This window comes from Neolamprologus brichardi, chromosome 16, assembly GCF_056152115.1.
Source record: "Neolamprologus brichardi isolate AB-2024 chromosome 16, ASM5615211v1, whole genome shotgun sequence".
Lineage (NCBI taxonomy): Eukaryota > Metazoa > Chordata > Actinopteri > Cichliformes > Cichlidae > Neolamprologus > Neolamprologus brichardi.
In genome coordinates, this window is record NC_142119.1 from 23802349 (window position 1) to 23819680 (window position 17332).

A 17332-nucleotide genomic window follows, 5' to 3' on the forward strand; every position below is an offset into this window, starting at 1 on the left:
CTCTCTTCTTTCTTACTCTTTAAAGTAAGGATACAGATACAGTGCTGTAGGAATAATTTTAAGGACCGTCAAGTCAGTTTCCCTGAGTTGAGTCTCCGACCTCAGGTGATGACACTGGTTAAGTCTCTTTATCAGGACTCTGGTTTTATTCTTGTCCCAAACACCCCTCTCTGTGTTTACTCAGCTAGTCTGCAGATATTGTCTCTCCCTCCCAGTCACTCCCACTACATTGCAGGCAAGCTGCAGAGATAACCACCATAACACAATCCAGTGACTGTTGACAATAATAAAATGTCTCCTCTATTTCTCTACAACAAATTCTTCTGGAGTCGTTTATTAAAGTACCCTAATAAGCATCAGACCTCAGAGTCGCTGAGTCATAGACAAACTGCAGCTCAGTCAGCCCTCATTGGTTCTGAATGGGCTTTAATAGAATAACACGAAAGCCCAAATGAGGCAGTGGCATCAGCCTTCGTAGCTGTTTTGAGGTCATCGCTGGCAGAAGGGCTTTGTTATCCAGATGTAAATGCTTCGTCCCTGCCTAACTCCCGTTCCTCCCATTTGCTCACTGCAGCATTTAAATTCAATCTGAGTTTAGATGCTTACATGTTTACCAAACTTGGACTCAATATTCAAATATATACCAGATCTTTGTTTTTGAAGGTTTTAACCATAGATTACAATGAAGTGAGGGTGATGGTGGAATAAGAGCAACTACTGCCTCACGGGGCCGTGCTCTCTTCAGATGGGGTGAAACATCCCTTCTGCCATGTTCACTATGTTCTCTACTGGATGTTTGATGTTTAAAAGTGAAAAATTAAACTCAGTCTGTCTGTATGAGATTCCACTAATCCAATCTATTCAGTAATAACAGGTCTTTTATTTTTCTATTGTTATAATTTAAATTCAGTTTAATACATTTTTATTTATATAGCTCAAAATCCCAACAGTAGTCTCAAGGTGGTTTATGTTACATGGTAGAGACTCTATCATAATACAGAGAAAACCCCAACAATCAAATGACCCCTCATGAGCAAGCATTCGGTGACAGTGGGAGGGAAAAACTCCCATTTAACAGGAAGATACCTCCAGCAGAGTCAGGCTCAAAGAGGGGGAGCCATCTGCTACGACAGATGGGGTGAGGCGAGGAAGACGAGACACAAAACACACTGTGGAAGAGAGCCAGAGATTAATAATAACTAATGATTGAACGCTTGTTTTGCAATGTTCAATAAGTTTTTATCTGCACCGTCTACAACTCTTTCCTTCCTTTTTACCCCCCCCCCCCCCCCCCCCCCCCAATGCCGTCTCTGCAGAACAACAAGGTTCGAAGGTTCGCTTTCGAGCTTAAGATGCAGGATAAGAGCACCTACCTGCTGGCTGCAGACAGCGAGGCAGAGATGGAGGAATGGATCAACACGCTCAATAAGATCTTGCACAGTAGCTTTGAAATCGCCATGCAGGAGAAGAGAAATGGAGACATTCATGATGGTATGTGTGCGTTTGTCCGGATTCTTCCACATGAAAGGGAGTCTTTACTTGTTGGTATTCCTGTCGAGATAGCTTCCTTATTCTGGGAAAAGGTTTTGTGAAATTGTGCAGATTATTGAAGAGAATTTTCATGCTTAGTCAGTTATTAATAAAGGCGACCTTCTCACTTAATCTCACCTTTTTTTCCCCTGGCCGTGTGCATGTAGTATGTAGAGATGTGATACCAGACCACCCAGGCTTTTAATACTCACCTCCTGTCTCACAGGAGGCTTAGCCGTGAAGCAGAGAGGCTGAATGCCTCTGCATAAAACACTCCGCTAATCTTTCTAATTCCTCTGCTTGTATTAATCATCCTGTGCATGAGAGAGGGGAAAGAATAAAAGCGCTATTGCGCTTGAAAAGATCTGGAAGCTTTCTTTTAAATATGCCACTGAGACCTGCAGTATCCCTATCTCAGTCCCGGGTGATTCCTGCACAGCTGAATTACTGTTTACCGAACTTTCACGTGTCAGTGAGTGATTAAAGAGGTTTTACAACCCTAGGTGGTTTTTCTTAAGGTTTACATATTTTCCCCACACCCATTGTTTCTTGTATTTTCTGACAGATGATGATCTTGGAAAGTCAGACAGCTCCTCTGGCAGTATGGACAGCTTTCAGGTAGGTCCTACTTTCTCTGTTGGATGTGCATGCATTCTTCTTATGGAGTTTAATCTCCTGTCCTCACTGAAGTAGCAAGAAGGCACAGAAGGAACCATCCTTGCCACAAACATGTGTCTTAAATTTAGATTTAAATGTTGAGGGTGACACAGCCAATTTCCCAGTGATTCATTTGTTTTTCATCCGACCTGACATTAAACACAGACCCCTCCCTCCCATTGGCCTTCTCAAGATTATATCTAATATGATTTTTCCTTTAAGAGTGCATTTTGCCCAGAATGTATACAGAATGCATACAGTCAGCAATATCCAATCCAAGATACCCAACAGGGAGAAAAGCATTAGGAGCTTTGATAATTTTTGAGGATAGAATCGTCTCTGGTATTTAAGGGGGAAACTGTCTGACGACTTGCAGGCTGCAAATATTTTTCCGATATTTATGGTGGTTTTTTTGTTTTGTTTTTTTAAAAGCTCTTCTTGCTGTTATTGTGATGAGTGGTACGTAATAGTAAAGCCATATGTGCATGGAAACTGGTGGTAACAGTTGGGTGGAAAACAGTTTGACAGGATAGAGTGTGCTCCAGTGAAATGTGTGCTGGTACCACCTGACTCTCACCCCCGTCTGCACAGCACAATCGGCCTGTAAAATATGGAGCCTGACTTCCAGATCGGTGCGAATGACAAATGTTCTACTAATAAAAAAAAAAACAACTCGCCGTGAATCTCCCGGCCAGCGTTTCCACTGTTTCAGACAGTTTGCGGTTCAGTTTAGGAAATGCTTTCCTTCTCCGCAGAGCACAAGAGATATAGAGTCTAGGATGAAGAATGAAACCAGGCTGAAGCTGTTCACGCTGGATCCGGACACACAGGTAAATTAAGGCGCACTAATGTTCACTTTGTCCCATTTGGTGATAACACCCGACCCAGTTTAATGCTATACCGTCTTTTGAACTATCTTTAGAAACTCGATTTCTCAGGAATAGAGCCAGACGTGAAGCAGTTTGAGGAGAAGTTTGGCAAGCGTGTGCTGGTGAACTGCAACGACCTCTCGTTTAATTTGCAAAGCTGCGTGGCCGAGAACGAGGAAGGGCCAACAACAAATGTAAGCTGGATCTCTTTTTCTTTTTCTTTCCGCATCAGGCCTTAAATAACAGAAATATCATTATCTGCCTGACTAAGGATGGATGAGATGGGTTTGTTACAGCGGGCCGGATGGACTTGTCTTATTATTTGAGCTGGTGAACGACTCCCGTTGGCATAGCAACCAGCCTCCAGGCTCAGAAATGGCAAACAATTTGTGTAATGAAGTCTGATGTCCTGCTGTCCCTCCCAGCAGAAACTGTCTATTAAAACTTCAACTTGGTCCACACGCACGCAGAGCAAATGCTTCGAAGTGCGTTCACGCAGCTCCCTCCACTGAAATTTTACAGCAATAGCTGTTAGCTGTTCGTGAGACACGTGTCTATCAGTCCAGCTTTTTCTCTGATGCCAGTAGTCAAATATATTTATATGTACTGTAAAGTCACGTGACACTAGATCCACTGAAATACTACAATGTAATTAGTTATATTTATGCTTTTATTATTTAATACTCTTTATTTTTATCTACACTACACCAGTGCACATCACATTAAGTTCAGTAAAATTTGTTATAGTTAGCTGTGGCCCTTGGGAGCATTTTATGTGGCCTGTAGGCACAATAAAGGACAAATACACTGCTTTTTTTTATCAACGTCATACTTTATCCTTTAAAGTATGCTTTATCCAAGTCATACTTTGATACTTAGTGTAGTACAAGATGAAAGGAGCCATCATAGCAGCCCAAAGACATCACAGCATACCCAACACATGTGCATAATAGTTAAGTCTGATTGGCAGGACTATCAGACTCGTTCTAATAAATTGACACTGTGCTCTTTCTCCAGGTGGAGCCATTCTACATCACCCTGTCGCTGTTTGACATCCAGAATGGCAGAAAAATCTCCTCTGATTTCCACGTTGACCTAAACCACCCCTCTGTCAGGGGCATGATGCCCAATAACAGCAGTCAGTATATGAACGGGGGAGGCGATGGCCGACCCGACAGCCAGCGGTTGATCCACGGGATGCCAGAAGTAGCCATGCAGTATCCCAGACAGGTTAATAAACACTTGAAAAACACAGATTCTTGTTTTTCTTCATCTTAATGACTGCACTGGGGAAATCTACCAATACATATTCAAATCTGTTCTAACATTTCGATTCATAGGGAGTGTTTTCGGTAACATGCCCACACCCAGATATCTTCCTGGTGGCCCGCATAGAGAAGGTCCTTCAGGGGGGTATCAACCACTGTGCCGAGCCATACATGAAGAGTTCAGACTCCACCAAGGTACTGACCCCGTGTTCCTCTAGAATCAGCAGATTCCACCAAATTATTCCACATTATGCAAAGATAATCTTCCCAGTTTGCAATCGCTGACCAGTTGCGCAGAAACTCAACAAAAGCATTGACTTTGGCTCTACAAAGTAGGTGCACACCCCGAGGGCAGAATAGTGGGTAGTAATGTGATTCAGTCCAGCATGTTGGTCGAAGGACTGTGTGCGTGTGTTTGTTTTCTCAAATGTGTGTGTACTCTGGTTGAGATTGGCAGCTTGCTGAATATTGTTACAGTTACTGTAAGAGACGAGGTCCAGCTTGTGCATGTTTGTGTCGAAGCTCAAGTGTGTTCCTGTTTTGCACCAGGTGGCACAGAAGGTCCTGAAAAACGCCAAGCTGGCATGCAACCGGTTAGGCCAGTACAGGATGCCTTTTGCCTGGGGAGCAAGGTACTTTTCCTCCTTAAATACATCTGCATGCTATCTCTGTGAGTTTTACATCAAAACCACAATTCAAACGGACATAAACCAACTCCACAAGTGCTTAAGGAAGTGATTTTATAGTGATTTTAAATCCCAAATGTCACCAAACATTGCTACGATTAAACCGTCGCAGAGAAAGAATTAAGCATTAAGAATTAATTGCTCTACTTCAACAAATCAAGTTCAACCAAAACTCAAATATATGCGTGTTTCCTCTGGCAATGTAGTGCTGCTAAGTAGTGGCCTGTTATCCAATAAGTGTGCTCTTTTTTTTTTTTCCAAAAAGACTTAATGTTTGAGCCCATAAAATTAGCAAGAAAGCATTGACTGAGGTCAAGACTGAAAGGTGTTTTCCCATAGTCTTATATAGGAGCCCAGGTCTTTTTGCATCCAGAGCTTATCGCCATCTGGTGGCCTTCAGCGTACCCAAGCATACGTGTCATTAATGTTAGCATCCTGTTACAAGCATTGTCACAGGTGGATAGATGCTTTCTTCTGCATAGCCGTGCGGTAGGTGAGTCATGTGGGCAAGGGAAACCTCTACAAACATTATCTTTAAAACTGGACAACATGCACTAACATGATCTAGATAGACAAAAGTCACTACAGGGCGGAAAAAAACATGTAATTTGATGTTTAAAGGGAACTATTCCTGAAGGTTTTCTCTTTTTTATATCAATGTATGCTTAAATTTTGGGGTGGGTTTTTAATACTCATTGTGAAACTGTTTCCCTGGGCTCTAGTGATGATGATTTGTTAGTGGTCTGGTGACATATTATACACTCAACATTTACTCCAAAACCTGAATAAATAAAGAAATGAACAAATATTGTGAAGCCTAGTGTAGTCCAGCAAGCTCTCAGTCTCCTTTGTTCAAATATAATAATCAATAAAAAGGAATTTAGATGCCTCTGACTTTTCTTCTTTCTTGCAGACCTTTGTTCAAAGATGCTTCAGGGACTCTTGACAAAACTGCTCGCTTCTCCGCTCTATACAGACAAGACAGCAACAAACTGTCCAACGACGATATGCTCAAGCTGCTGGCTGATTTCAGGAAGTTAGTAATGTTTCTCCAACTGCACTCTAATATAAACTGTCTGAATAGTTTGCAGGTGCTCTGTAAGGAAAATATGAGCCTATAGGTTGTGTTTTGGCAAAATGCTGGACTATTAGTATATAAAAATCAGATCGTTGCTCCGAAGTGTTAACGTGTTCACATACGGCTCATCTAATTTCTCGACGTCAGCCGTCTGTTTCTTATTCGGCCTGTGGTAAACGATAGCAAAGGCTTAACTTGAGTTTATTTTCCTTTCCTCAGGCCGGAGAAGATGGCCAAGCTGCCTGTAATCCTAGGAAACCTCGATGTTACCATTGACAACGTAGCCCCAGACTTGTCAAGTAAGCCCTCTAAATTCACCCTATGAAGCCAAGAGATGAGAACTGCCTCTGCTCAGACTAGACAGGTTACATTGTCTGCAGGCTGTTTATTTGTTCTGTCTTGTTTCTCTCTTATAGATTGTGTTACCTCATCCTACATCCCTGTGAAGCAGTTTGATGTCAGCGAGAAGAGCAACATCTTCGTTGAAGTGGAGGAGTTTGTGCCGTGCATTGCCAAATGTTCTCAGCCTTTCACCATCTACAACAATCACCTCTATGTCTACCCGAAGCACTTGAAATACGACAGCCAAAAGTCATTTGCGAAGGTATTTCATTTATTCTGCGGTGTTGTTTTGCTGGTTTATTGATGTAGGAGCACAGGTATATTAAATGTTTTGCCTCTGTGAAGGTTTCTCGCAAATTTCCAGCCAGTTTATTTCAGATTTGCCGTTTGTTTTTGCCCTAAGGCTAGAAACATAGCTGTCTGCATCGAGTTCAGGGACTCGGATGAGGAAGAGGCTGTAGCACTTAAGGTAAAATGCATGCAGGAAAATATGCGGAAAAATCCCCCGAGGATAATCCTATCAGTCGGAGAGTTAATGGGCTATTGTTGTTGTTTCTCAGTGCATCTACGGCCGGCCTGGAGGACCCTTGTTTACCAAAAATGCCTTTGCCTCAGTGTTACATCACCAGCAAAATCCTGAATTCTACGATGAAGTAAGCACACTCTACCTAACCCTTAAAAGAAAAAAAAATCCTTGTAAGTTCTAAACATTAATGCACGACAGAGTGTTTATTTGTGCTCCTCTGCTTCAGTTTAAGATTGAGTTGCCAACCCAGCTCCACGAGAAGCATCATCTTCTCTTCACCTTCTATCACGTCAGCTGCGATAGCAACAGCAAGGCCAGCACCAAAAAGAGAGAGCAGGTTGAGATGCAAGGTAAGGCACCGTGAATAAAAATAACACTCTCGGCACAGATATGCAAAGCTCTTATTTGATGACGTCCTACTCTGTCTCTGCTCTCAGTTGGTTACGCCTGGCTCCCGTTGCTGAAGGACGGTCGGGTGATCATGAATGAGAGTCAGATCCCGGTTGCCGCCAACCTACCTGCCGGATACCTCAGCTGTCAGGAGGGTGCCAGCAAGGTGCAGTGCACTACTAGCCATGAAAGTGCTGATGAAAACCGATTGAGGTTATACATAGCACAAATATGAAACTGCTGAGTAGGATATGCTCTGTCCAGATTGCATGTCAGACAGTTGCTTAGTGCTGCTAACCCACTTAACAAACGCCTTTTAGACACTGGATAGGAGTTCTCAAGTGTCCCTCTACATATGTTCTCATTCACTTTATGATACTATTGTCTGGAGAGAGCTGGAGAGAGAGCTGAGAGATCTTTTTAAAATATATTAAGTCACTTCTTCCCCAAAGTCTCTAACAGAAGTTTGACTCAGTTCAAAACAGGTTGTGGTCTTGGGAGCTAGCTTTGAGAGACAATAGCTCACCCATTGGTGGCAACCATGTCTATGGAGGTAGTGACAGAAACGCGCTGTTGCTTTTTCTCATTTTACAGCATTTGGGTCCTGAAGTGAAATGGGTGGATGGAGGAAAACCGTTATTCAAAGTTTCCACCCACCTTGTGTCCACTGTCTACACTCAGGTTAGTTTTTCGCCCCTGTTTCGTCTGCACCCTACCAGAGCGTTATTTCTTTTGTGTTCTCGGTTTGTGCTCTTCATAGCAACAAAGGTTTTGTTTCGCTTTGTCTTTCAGGATCAGCATTTGCACAATTTTTTCCATTACTGTCAAACCATTGCATCAGGCGCCCAGGCGTCAGGAGGAGAGCTGGTCAAATACCTGAAGGTAAATCAGTCACTGCAAAATTTAAGGGTTCCAATTAACTAGAATTCATGAACCCTATTATTAACATTTAAAGCGCTAAGTAGACAAGCCCCTGCTTATATATTAGAGCTACTGAGACCTTATCACTGCAGCTGACCTGCTTTAAAACCAGAGGCGATTTCACTTTGGAGGCTGTAGCACCCAACCTGTGGTTTGTTTTAAACAACTGCTAAGAACTCATTGTTTATAGATTAGCTTTCCTTTCATCTTCCCCCCATTATTTTGGGCCGTGGTTTAAATTTATTTATGTGTGTGTTGGCACATGTATACTTCTCTAACGTATGGCTTTTATTCAAACTGTGAAGCAGTTTGTAACTCTGTGTTTTGAAAAGTGTTATACAAGCAAAGTGGTTGTTATTATTCGGCATACACTCTTGTTGTTGTTGGAAGGAAATGCTTATTTTTGTTTGGTTGTAACGCAACAGTCACACTGGGCTGGTGCTGAATCACATGCAGATTAGTGATCTCTGTTTTTTTGTGTGTGCGTGTGTTGTGGCTTGCCAATAGCGCACCCTTCTGGACAGTTTGTGCACAGCTTGTTCAATTTCCCCGTTGATACAGAGTTTAACTGCAGAGGCTGGGCTGATACCAGTAAATCTGTCAGAGGTCTTCTCCTAGTTTGCATGATTTCTTTTCCATATTTTTCTGTGATACTGGCAGCTCAGTTATCGCCTTTTCCGTCGCTAACTGTCAGTCCACGGGAAACTCGCTTTACTTTTCCCCTGGTGAACGTTGACACAGAGAGCCACGTTTGGTCCAGTGCATCTCTTGGGCTACAATATAAACAGAGCAGTGAACACAAACAATAGCCAGAGGGTCAAACGGCAGGTCAGCTGTGCCGACTGGCAACCCGCCAAATTACTTGGCAGGCTCGTGTTAGTTTCCTGTGCGCAGGCACCGATGCACCAGTATCTGCACTCAGCCATGTTCCAGGCGCTGAAGCATACAGCGTGGATGATTAGCACAGTGTTATCCACACGTGTACTCCTGTTGTGAGTAGATTAGCTTTCCCTGAAGGTCTTCTCAATTAGCCTTTCATGCACATTTTAAACGTGTTTTTTTTTTTAAAACATTTATTTCCCTCATTTTACACAAAAAGGTTTGTGAACAAATCCTTTGTAAACATATCTGTGGTGATGCTTTAATCTCAGAGTCTGCATGCCATGGAGAGTCACGTGATGATTAAGTTCCTGCCCACCATCCTCAATCAGCTGTTCAGGGTGCTAACCAGTGCCACCCAGGAAGACGTGGCAGTCAACGTCACCAGGCAAGTCTCCATGAAGTGCTTCATCTCTATAGAGCAAATTAAATTCCATGCAATTTACTGTTATTGAAATATCAGTCATATATCATTATATATGCTAAAAATATTGAAAGAAAGCAGCTCAGTTTGCCATCGGCTAGATATCGTGTTATGTGTGAGGGGTAGTCACATATAAGCTGTTGCTTCTGCCTGCACCCTTTTTGCCTGTAATATAACTGCTAAATTCCTTTTTTTTTTTTCCCTTTTGTCTTGCTGAGATCAGAGAGAAATGAATGAATTCATGAATGGAAGTTAGTTTTCCAGTGTTGTGAGAGCAGAATCTTAGCGTAGAAACTGTTATCTCACTTGAGCTTTTGCCTTTCGTCCTGTTAGAGTCATGATTCACGTTGTGGCGCAGTGCCACGAGGAAGGTTTGGAGCACTACCTTAGATCTTACGTGAAGGTAAATTTCACATGTCAGATCCATATTTCTGTTTTATTTGACCTTTACATAATCATATATAGTCACATATGAATTGACATGTCTGTCTTTGCGTGTCTCTGATGCAGTATGTCTTCAAGACTGAGCCATACACGTCCTCCACCACCCGAACGGTGCACGAGGAGTTGGCTAAAGCCATGACTGCAATCCTGAAGCCTTCCACTGACTTCCTCACAAGTAACAAGCTGCTCAAGGTAGCACATTTGTTCTTATTTAAAGGATTACACAGTATTTAATTATAGCCGTCTGTTCTCTAACTGATAATTGTCCGTTGTGCAGTACTCCTGGTATTTCTTCGAAGCCTTAGTCAAATCCATGGCTCAGTACTTGATTGAGAGCTGTAAAGTAAAGGTAAGTTCGCCGCAGCATGTGTGCTTGACTCCAAAGTGTCCGCTAATGCCCGCTTTATTACACTTTAGGTTCTTTACAGTAGTTTGCAGCATGCCGGGTGTTGTGGACAGCCGGAGCACCACAGTGGAAGTTTTATGTATCCACAGTCTGTCCCACACTGCTGTGCAGTTTAATTAGCGGCATTTGTTCGAACTCCATAGGCAACCACATCCCCGTGTTTAACATCCACCACTATGATGTGTCCTTAAAATGCTGCTTCTCATGTGTAGGACTGTCACAATCCATGGATTAAAGAAATCATTTTAAGCTTGAGCTGAAAAAATAAGCTTACCGTTTCTGTTACATTTAACTATTTTATGCATCTGTAAATGTAAGCTTACTATTTTAACCATTTATCTGCTACATAGCTATTTTTACATTAGCTCAAAGAGCAAATTATATCTGTTTCAAGGATAAAACAAGGATGAATTCATATTTGAAGTTAAAGTCTGAGTATTTATTTACTGTTGAAGGATGTAAGATTGACTCAAATAAACCACAATTCCCACATTTTGAACCTTTGATCTTTCCATGGGAGTTCTTTGGGATGTTTCATGCTGAATAACAACATTTGTAACAACTTACCTGCTGTGCCCTCCAGCTGTCCAGGAACCAGCGCTTCTCTGCATCGTTCCATCACACTGTGGAGACCTTGGTCAACATGATCATGCCACACATCACGCAGAAATACAAGGACAACCTAGATGCTGCCCGGAATGCCAACCACAGCTTGGCAGTCTTCATCAAGGTCAGAAACCAGAGATACTTTATCACAGATGGTGCTTTTCTTTTAGGTAAATGGTAACTAATATACTGTGCTCTCTTTATTTTGTAGCGTTGTTTCAACCTGATGGACAGAGGCTTTGTGTTCAAGCAGATCAACAACTATATCAACTGTTTTGTGCCTGGAGACCCAAAGGTGGGCTGACAAAACAACGTGCAACAGCCTTTATAGAAATAAATTGCATAACAACTTATTTATTCAACTTGAAGTCATAAAGCAAAGCCTTATTAACAGCCATAATTCTTAATCGAGGTTTATTCTCAATACAGACTCTGTTTGAGTTCAAGTTTGAGTTCCTGCGAGTCGTGTGCAACCACGAGCACTTCGTCCCTTTAAACCTGCCCATGCCGTTTGGAAAGGGACGGATTTTGAGATTTCAAGGTGAGAAAGTTGTGTAATGACTGCTAAAGTGTTTGCATATTGTGTTCGTATGCTGCTTGCATATAAAATGCTTTGCTTTGGAAGGGCAGCAGCGCAAAAGTAGTTCATGAACTTTTTTACAGAATAAAGCACTTGTACCCACAGAACATACTGCATACATACAATAAAATACAGCGTTTTTTTTTAAATAAATAAAATGCTCATGCAGTCGATTTCTTTTGCTTTTAAAAAATGTACACTGTGTTTGTTTTGTGTTTTCCTCAATTAGCCTCATTACCTCCATGTAATACTTTGGAGTCATGTGACACTCCAGTAGGTAGGTGGAAGGTGTCGATCGTTTATTAGTTTCAAATTTCCTCTAAAATCTGAACCTGTCAGTTCTTTAAGCTTTCCTGTAAGCTGGTTCATCTGGGATTTCAGGTTATGATCTTGTCAGATTAGACCGTTTATTACTTGTCATCATCATCAGGTTTGGGGGATTTGGTGTGCTTGTAGTTTGTTTGTTTTTTGGGGGGGGTTTCTATCTTGAACTGGTTCGGGGGTTTATGGCTATACTGAGTAAACTATTTTCCATCATTCCTGAGAAACCAGATATCTTTTTAATTCTTGTGTGCTTCAAATGCAGGTTTTAAAAAGATAAAAGCAAAAGGTTTCTGAATAAAGTCATGTGTTTGGGTTTTCTTTACTCGTCTAAAATGCTGCTGGAAACCATTGCTGTTGTTCAGCCGCTAGCTTTAGTGGAAGTGCAGCTGATGTGGAAGTGCAGCTCAACCACAGTGTGAATCTGTCAAACATAAATGTTTGAGCTTTTCCCTTTGTTTTCTCCTCATTTTAGACTGTTTGATGATGTTTATAAGAATCGTCAGCCTATAATGAGTTTTAAAGCTGGCTGCAGTAGCTATACTCTCTAAATGTTGATCATTTTTTTCTGATTACTGTCTCTGTGTCAAATTGGTAAGTGAGTTTTTTGGGTTTCTCCTTTCACACTCTTCATCTACTTCTCCTGTCGGTCAGTCCTAGTCTCCTTATCGGCCCATTTATCCTTACAGACCTCCAGCTGGATTACTCGCTGACGGATGACTTCTGTAAGAATCACTTCCTGGTTGGACTGCTGCTCAGGGAAGCCAGCGCAGCTCTGCAGGAGTTCAGGGAGATTCGTCAGATTGCCATCCAAGTGCTGAAGAGCCTCATGATGAAGCATGCGTTTGACGATCGCTACACCTCAAAAGTAAGCAGTGTTTTCACACCCCTGTCCCTGTCTTTATGAGTGTGTGTGTGAGACGTGCGTGATATTGAGACATTTCTTTAAATTATTCATTTTGTTTTTCAGAGCCAGCAGGCCAGGTTAGTCACCCTGTACTTGCCCTTGTTTGGTCTGCTCCAAGAAAACGTCAACAGGCTAAATGTGAAGGAAGTGTCGCCGTTCACCGTCAACCACTGCACCAGTGTAAGGGAGCCACCTAGTGTGTTTTCTGAGTATTATGTATTTATCCATATGCTGTGTCCATTTGATCCAAATTTTAATGCATGTAAAAAATATCTCAATAATACTACAAAATAAATGTAACATATAAATATAATATAATTGTTTGTGCTTTTGATCAGAGATTTTCCGTGTAGTTAACTTTCATTTAAAAAAACACACACACACACACAGTGTTTTATGTGGGTTTGATTCATTAAACTCTTTATTTGTCCTACAGAATGGAAGAGATGATTCTCTCCATACCAACACTTTGATGACACCTCCGAGGTCGAGCACCTTTCTGGACACCGGCTTCCACAAAGATGTTTTTGGAGCCATCTCTGGCACCGGTAAATGATAAGACATTCCTTTTTTCCCCCTTTCAGGTTACTTTGTGTTTATTTTATGTAACATCTCACTCTTATTCCTTTTTACAGCTTCACCTCATGCGGCATCCACCCCCAACATTAACTCTGTGCGCCACGCCGACTCTCGTGGATCGCTCATCAGCACTGATTCTGGGAACAGCCTGCCTGAGAGGAACAATGACAAGGGCAGTTCCCTTGACAAGGTATTTGACAGAATGAGCTTTGAGATTCCCGGAAAATGTTTATGTATATGTATTAGAAATCCAATTTAGCCTTTCTTTGACACATGTGTCTAACATGCAATTCAAAATGGCACTTCAGGCACATCAGATGTCCCCTTATTATGGGAAAAACTGCCACATAAAGTCTCTCTTTGCTAACTTGTGCCATTAACTCCTCACCTTCACTGTATGGCTGGCCATGGCAGACGGAGAAGTTTCTACGGAGACACTCTGTCAATGTCCTGCAATTCTTTACGGAGACTGAGGAGTCCATGCTCTCCGTGCACTCCAAGCGTGCCACCATGGACTTCTCCCTGCTCACTGTCCCCAGTGTGCCAGAGAGGGCCCTGCAGTCCAGCAATTCACTTCAAGTACAAAACACCTCCTTGCTCCACACAGTCCCTCCTAGGAGTGTCCCATCTGGGAATGATAGTGTGTGTGTGCGCAGGTGTGTGTGTTGATGCCCTAAACTCTAAGCCCTTACTTTGCCAGGAGATTGTCAGGCTTTGTCCTGTTTATTCTCTGTTGCTGTAAAGCAGACGTGTTTTACCTCAGGGCCTCATGAGCGTTTAGCGCTTTTCTTGTTCCAGATGGTGATAAGCATGCATGCTTTTGATTTCCTCTCATTCGTGCTGTGTGATTTCTTGTCTCTCTCTGATAAACAGCCTCAAACTAAATCTGAGAAGATTTAAACACAAAGGACTGGATTTTTGTTGTTTTGTTTCAGTGTTGGAACTGCTTTAGTTTCTGGTGTGCAGCAGCTGCTTTATTTCCCTACTGAGGGGGCAAGAAGACACACAACTATTAGCAACTCAAGAATAGCTCAAGCCCCAAAAGTGTACCAGACTTTGAAGTTCACATCAGCCTTTCCAACCTAATTTTAGCCTTAAAGTTCTCCAGTCTGCAAAACACCCTTTAAAAATCCAAAGCAACAGCATCATGCTTTCCATGAAGTCATCCCCAGCTAGTTTCATGGTCTAGACTAACTGCTGGCAAAGGAACGTGCTTGGTATATAGCCAACTTCTTGCTGCGGTAAAGCTGCTGCTCCGCTGCTTTGGTTTTGTTTTTTTCCCTGCCGTGTGCCTCAGCTGGGGGAACAAATCCCTGCAACATCTGGATGAATCATTTCACTGCAGTGTAGTTCTCTGACCTTCTGAAAACCTCTTAAGTATTTGGACAATAATACAGTTTTTGTAGTTTTGCCTCTGTAAACCTCAAAAAGTGAGTTTGAAATGAAACAATCAAGATATGATTAGAGTGCAGGTTTCAGTTTTATTCAGAGGATTTAAGAAAAGTATTGCATTACTGTTTAGGAATAAGCAATTGGACAATTTACTGACAAGCATTTTATGGCCAGGTGAGGTCTATTTGCTCACTATTCCATGGCAAAGTAAGCAGATAAAAGACCTGGCGTGTTTAACTTGTATTTGGTAGCGTGGCATTCCCTCACTGGAACGCTCAGTATTAGGTTTCATTCTCTGCCCAAAACTGATCATGCAGCACTTTACAGTGTAAAAGGACATTGACCCAAAGCATACTGGAAAACCAACCTTAACGTCTATTATGGCAAAGAAACTGCATATTCTTCAGTGACCATAACAATCTCAGCAGAGCATGCTTTTTCAGTTACCAAAGACAAAACTGAAGCAGCAACTGAAGGTGGTGACACGAGCCTGACAGAGCATCTCAAAGGAGGAAATACAGCATTTGGTGATTTCGCGGGGTTCTAGACTAAAGACAATCACTGGATATCAAATATTTTGCAGTATTAGAAACTGTTCTTTTGTTTAGCTATTCTAGTTTGCTAAAGTAATGTTGAGCCTCTGAAATGGGGATTTATGTGTGCTGCAATTTCTAAATGGTTAATGCAATACTTTTGTTAAACCCCTTGAATTAAAGCTGAAAATCTGGACTTTAGTCGCATCTTGATTGTTTAATTTAAAATCCACTGTTGTGGGGAAAGACTGGGGAATAGTATCATTATCCAAATGCTTATAGCCCACATCACACAGTTGTTCCTACATAAAAAAAAGTTTTAAGCCAGAGCCAAACAAGAAAATCCTCAGCGTTATATTCAGTCGTTGTGCTATGCTTGTATTATTGATTGCTGTTTTTTAAAATGGTGAAAAATATTGTGAAAATGCACTGATGCTATCAAATAAGGCAACACTGTGGTAAGTCTCAAATAACCTGGTTAGTTTTTCAAATCTTACTTGGAGCCAACACACTGGTAGGATTATGTATTTTTCTATCCATGCCTGATTGTCCCGTTTGTCCTGCAGAACCAACCTGCCTCGACTCTGGGAAGCCCGCTGTTGCGATGTGATAAACTGGACCAGGCAGAGATCAAGAGCCTCCTCATGTGTTTCTTACATGTGCTCAAAAGCATGTCTGAGGGTAAACTCTCATCTCTGTGACAGCTCCTGCTCTTCCAGCTTTACTTAAATGTTTAAACTACGTTTAAAAAAACAAAACAAAAGAAGTCTCCACAGTGTCCATCTCTGTCTCTTTTAGATGCTCTGTTCACATACTGGAACAAGGCATCATCTTCTGACCTGATGGACTTCTTCACTTTAGTCGAGTAAGACATCTTATAGAGAATAACCAGCTATTACACGCATTGCAGAAAAACACATGGCAACTGAGGTTTTTTTTTAATTTTTATACCCACTTTCCATTTCTCAGAGTGTGCCTCCATCAGTTCAGATACATGGGAAAGAGATACATTGCAAGGTAATGTTGCTGTCACCCATACAGGATTTCAGGCTTCTCAGCACTTGTTTATCATGAGAAGACAAATCAACGCAACTTGTCCATTAGGTTTTATGCAGTTTATGAGTATCCAGCTATTTGTTGTCTGTAAGCCATCATGTTGCTTACTATTGAAGGGTCTGACTGTACTGTTATTTTAATTTGTTTTGATCAGAGTACACGTACTGTACTTGAATCACAGTTGGGAACTCGCCGCGACTCCCAGAAGGCTTTATGTATTCACTCTGTCTAACCCCCCACCACTGTTTCTGTCTTTGTCCACTGAAACGTTGGCAAGTTTAACATAATGAAATAAAACCTGGCTCCTGCCCTCTCCTGCTTGGGTAAGCCTGAAGGTGAAACTGAGAGCAATTGCATGATAACTTCTCACCGTTAAAAGAAAAAAAGTTGCAGTGCTGTGACACATCCGACGCTTTAAGTTCATCCCCTCTGGCATTCTTACATGCATGGCTTCAGCTTAAACCAATAAATGCTGTCAGTACCGCTATGATTATTCTCAGCTTTAAACTGCATGGCAAACATGCACTCACAGCTTTACTTTCGCCTTTAAAATCTCATAAATTCAAATCGCTCCCAGGGCGTTCGAGTGTCAGTTGTAAAATCGATGTATTATTTACCGTAACCTGCAGCTTCATTAACTCATCCTGTTTCCTCATCAGGAACCAGGATGGGGCAGGACCTGTTGCACATGAGCGGAAGTCTCAGACTCTTCCTGTGTCCCGTAACAGGGCGGGAATGATGCATGCCCGCTTACAGCAGCTCAGCAGCCTGGATAACTCATACACATTTAACCACAGTAAGTGCCTCCCCCCCCCCCCCCCCCCCCTCCCCCCATACTGTACTTCTCATCAAACACTCTCCATCACAGGGCCCTCGTCCTCCTCATGTCTCTCTTTCAACATCAGCATCCTCTTCTTCTCCATCATACTACATCCCAG

General features: G+C 42.1%; 1 protein-coding gene across 7 annotated transcripts in view; it reads left to right on the top strand.

Annotated features, from left to right (window-relative positions):
* Nucleotides 1-17332, top strand: part of zmp:0000001200 (dedicator of cytokinesis protein 9) — a 71357-nt gene that overhangs the window by 45191 nt on the left and 8834 nt on the right. For 4 of the 7 annotated variants that reach the window (XM_087829623.1, XM_087829621.1, XM_087829617.1 and 1 more), the window contains exons 8-38: nucleotides 1317-1491; nucleotides 2096-2148; nucleotides 2943-3017; nucleotides 3110-3250; nucleotides 4074-4286; nucleotides 4397-4519; nucleotides 4874-4956; nucleotides 5924-6046; nucleotides 6308-6387; nucleotides 6505-6692; nucleotides 6834-6899; nucleotides 6991-7083; nucleotides 7183-7306; nucleotides 7394-7512; nucleotides 7941-8027; nucleotides 8139-8228; nucleotides 9419-9534; nucleotides 9904-9973; nucleotides 10081-10206; nucleotides 10292-10363; nucleotides 11004-11150; nucleotides 11238-11321; nucleotides 11456-11567; nucleotides 12617-12795; nucleotides 12898-13014; nucleotides 13271-13382; nucleotides 13470-13603; nucleotides 15905-16019; nucleotides 16137-16203; nucleotides 16308-16355; nucleotides 17054-17190. In XM_087829623.1, the coding sequence (XP_087685749.1) occupies nucleotides 1317-1491; nucleotides 2096-2148; nucleotides 2943-3017; nucleotides 3110-3250; nucleotides 4074-4286; nucleotides 4397-4519; nucleotides 4874-4956; nucleotides 5924-6046; nucleotides 6308-6387; nucleotides 6505-6692; nucleotides 6834-6899; nucleotides 6991-7083; nucleotides 7183-7306; nucleotides 7394-7512; nucleotides 7941-8027; nucleotides 8139-8228; nucleotides 9419-9534; nucleotides 9904-9973; nucleotides 10081-10206; nucleotides 10292-10363; nucleotides 11004-11150; nucleotides 11238-11321; nucleotides 11456-11567; nucleotides 12617-12795; nucleotides 12898-13014; nucleotides 13271-13382; nucleotides 13470-13603; nucleotides 15905-16019; nucleotides 16137-16203; nucleotides 16308-16355; nucleotides 17054-17190 (3469 nt within the window). Of the gene's footprint in view, nucleotides 1-1316; nucleotides 1492-2095; nucleotides 2149-2942; nucleotides 3018-3109; nucleotides 3251-4073; nucleotides 4287-4396; nucleotides 4520-4873; nucleotides 4957-5923; nucleotides 6047-6307; nucleotides 6388-6504; nucleotides 6693-6833; nucleotides 6900-6990; nucleotides 7084-7182; nucleotides 7307-7393; nucleotides 7513-7940; nucleotides 8028-8138; nucleotides 8229-9418; nucleotides 9535-9903; nucleotides 9974-10080; nucleotides 10207-10291; nucleotides 10364-11003; nucleotides 11151-11237; nucleotides 11322-11455; nucleotides 11568-11835; nucleotides 11884-12616; nucleotides 12796-12897; nucleotides 13015-13270; nucleotides 13383-13469; nucleotides 13604-13827; nucleotides 13993-15904; nucleotides 16020-16136; nucleotides 16204-16307; nucleotides 16356-17053; nucleotides 17191-17332 lie in introns of all 7 variants that reach the window. The other 3 variants (XM_087829620.1, XM_087829619.1, XM_087829618.1) reach the window with 2 other exon arrangements.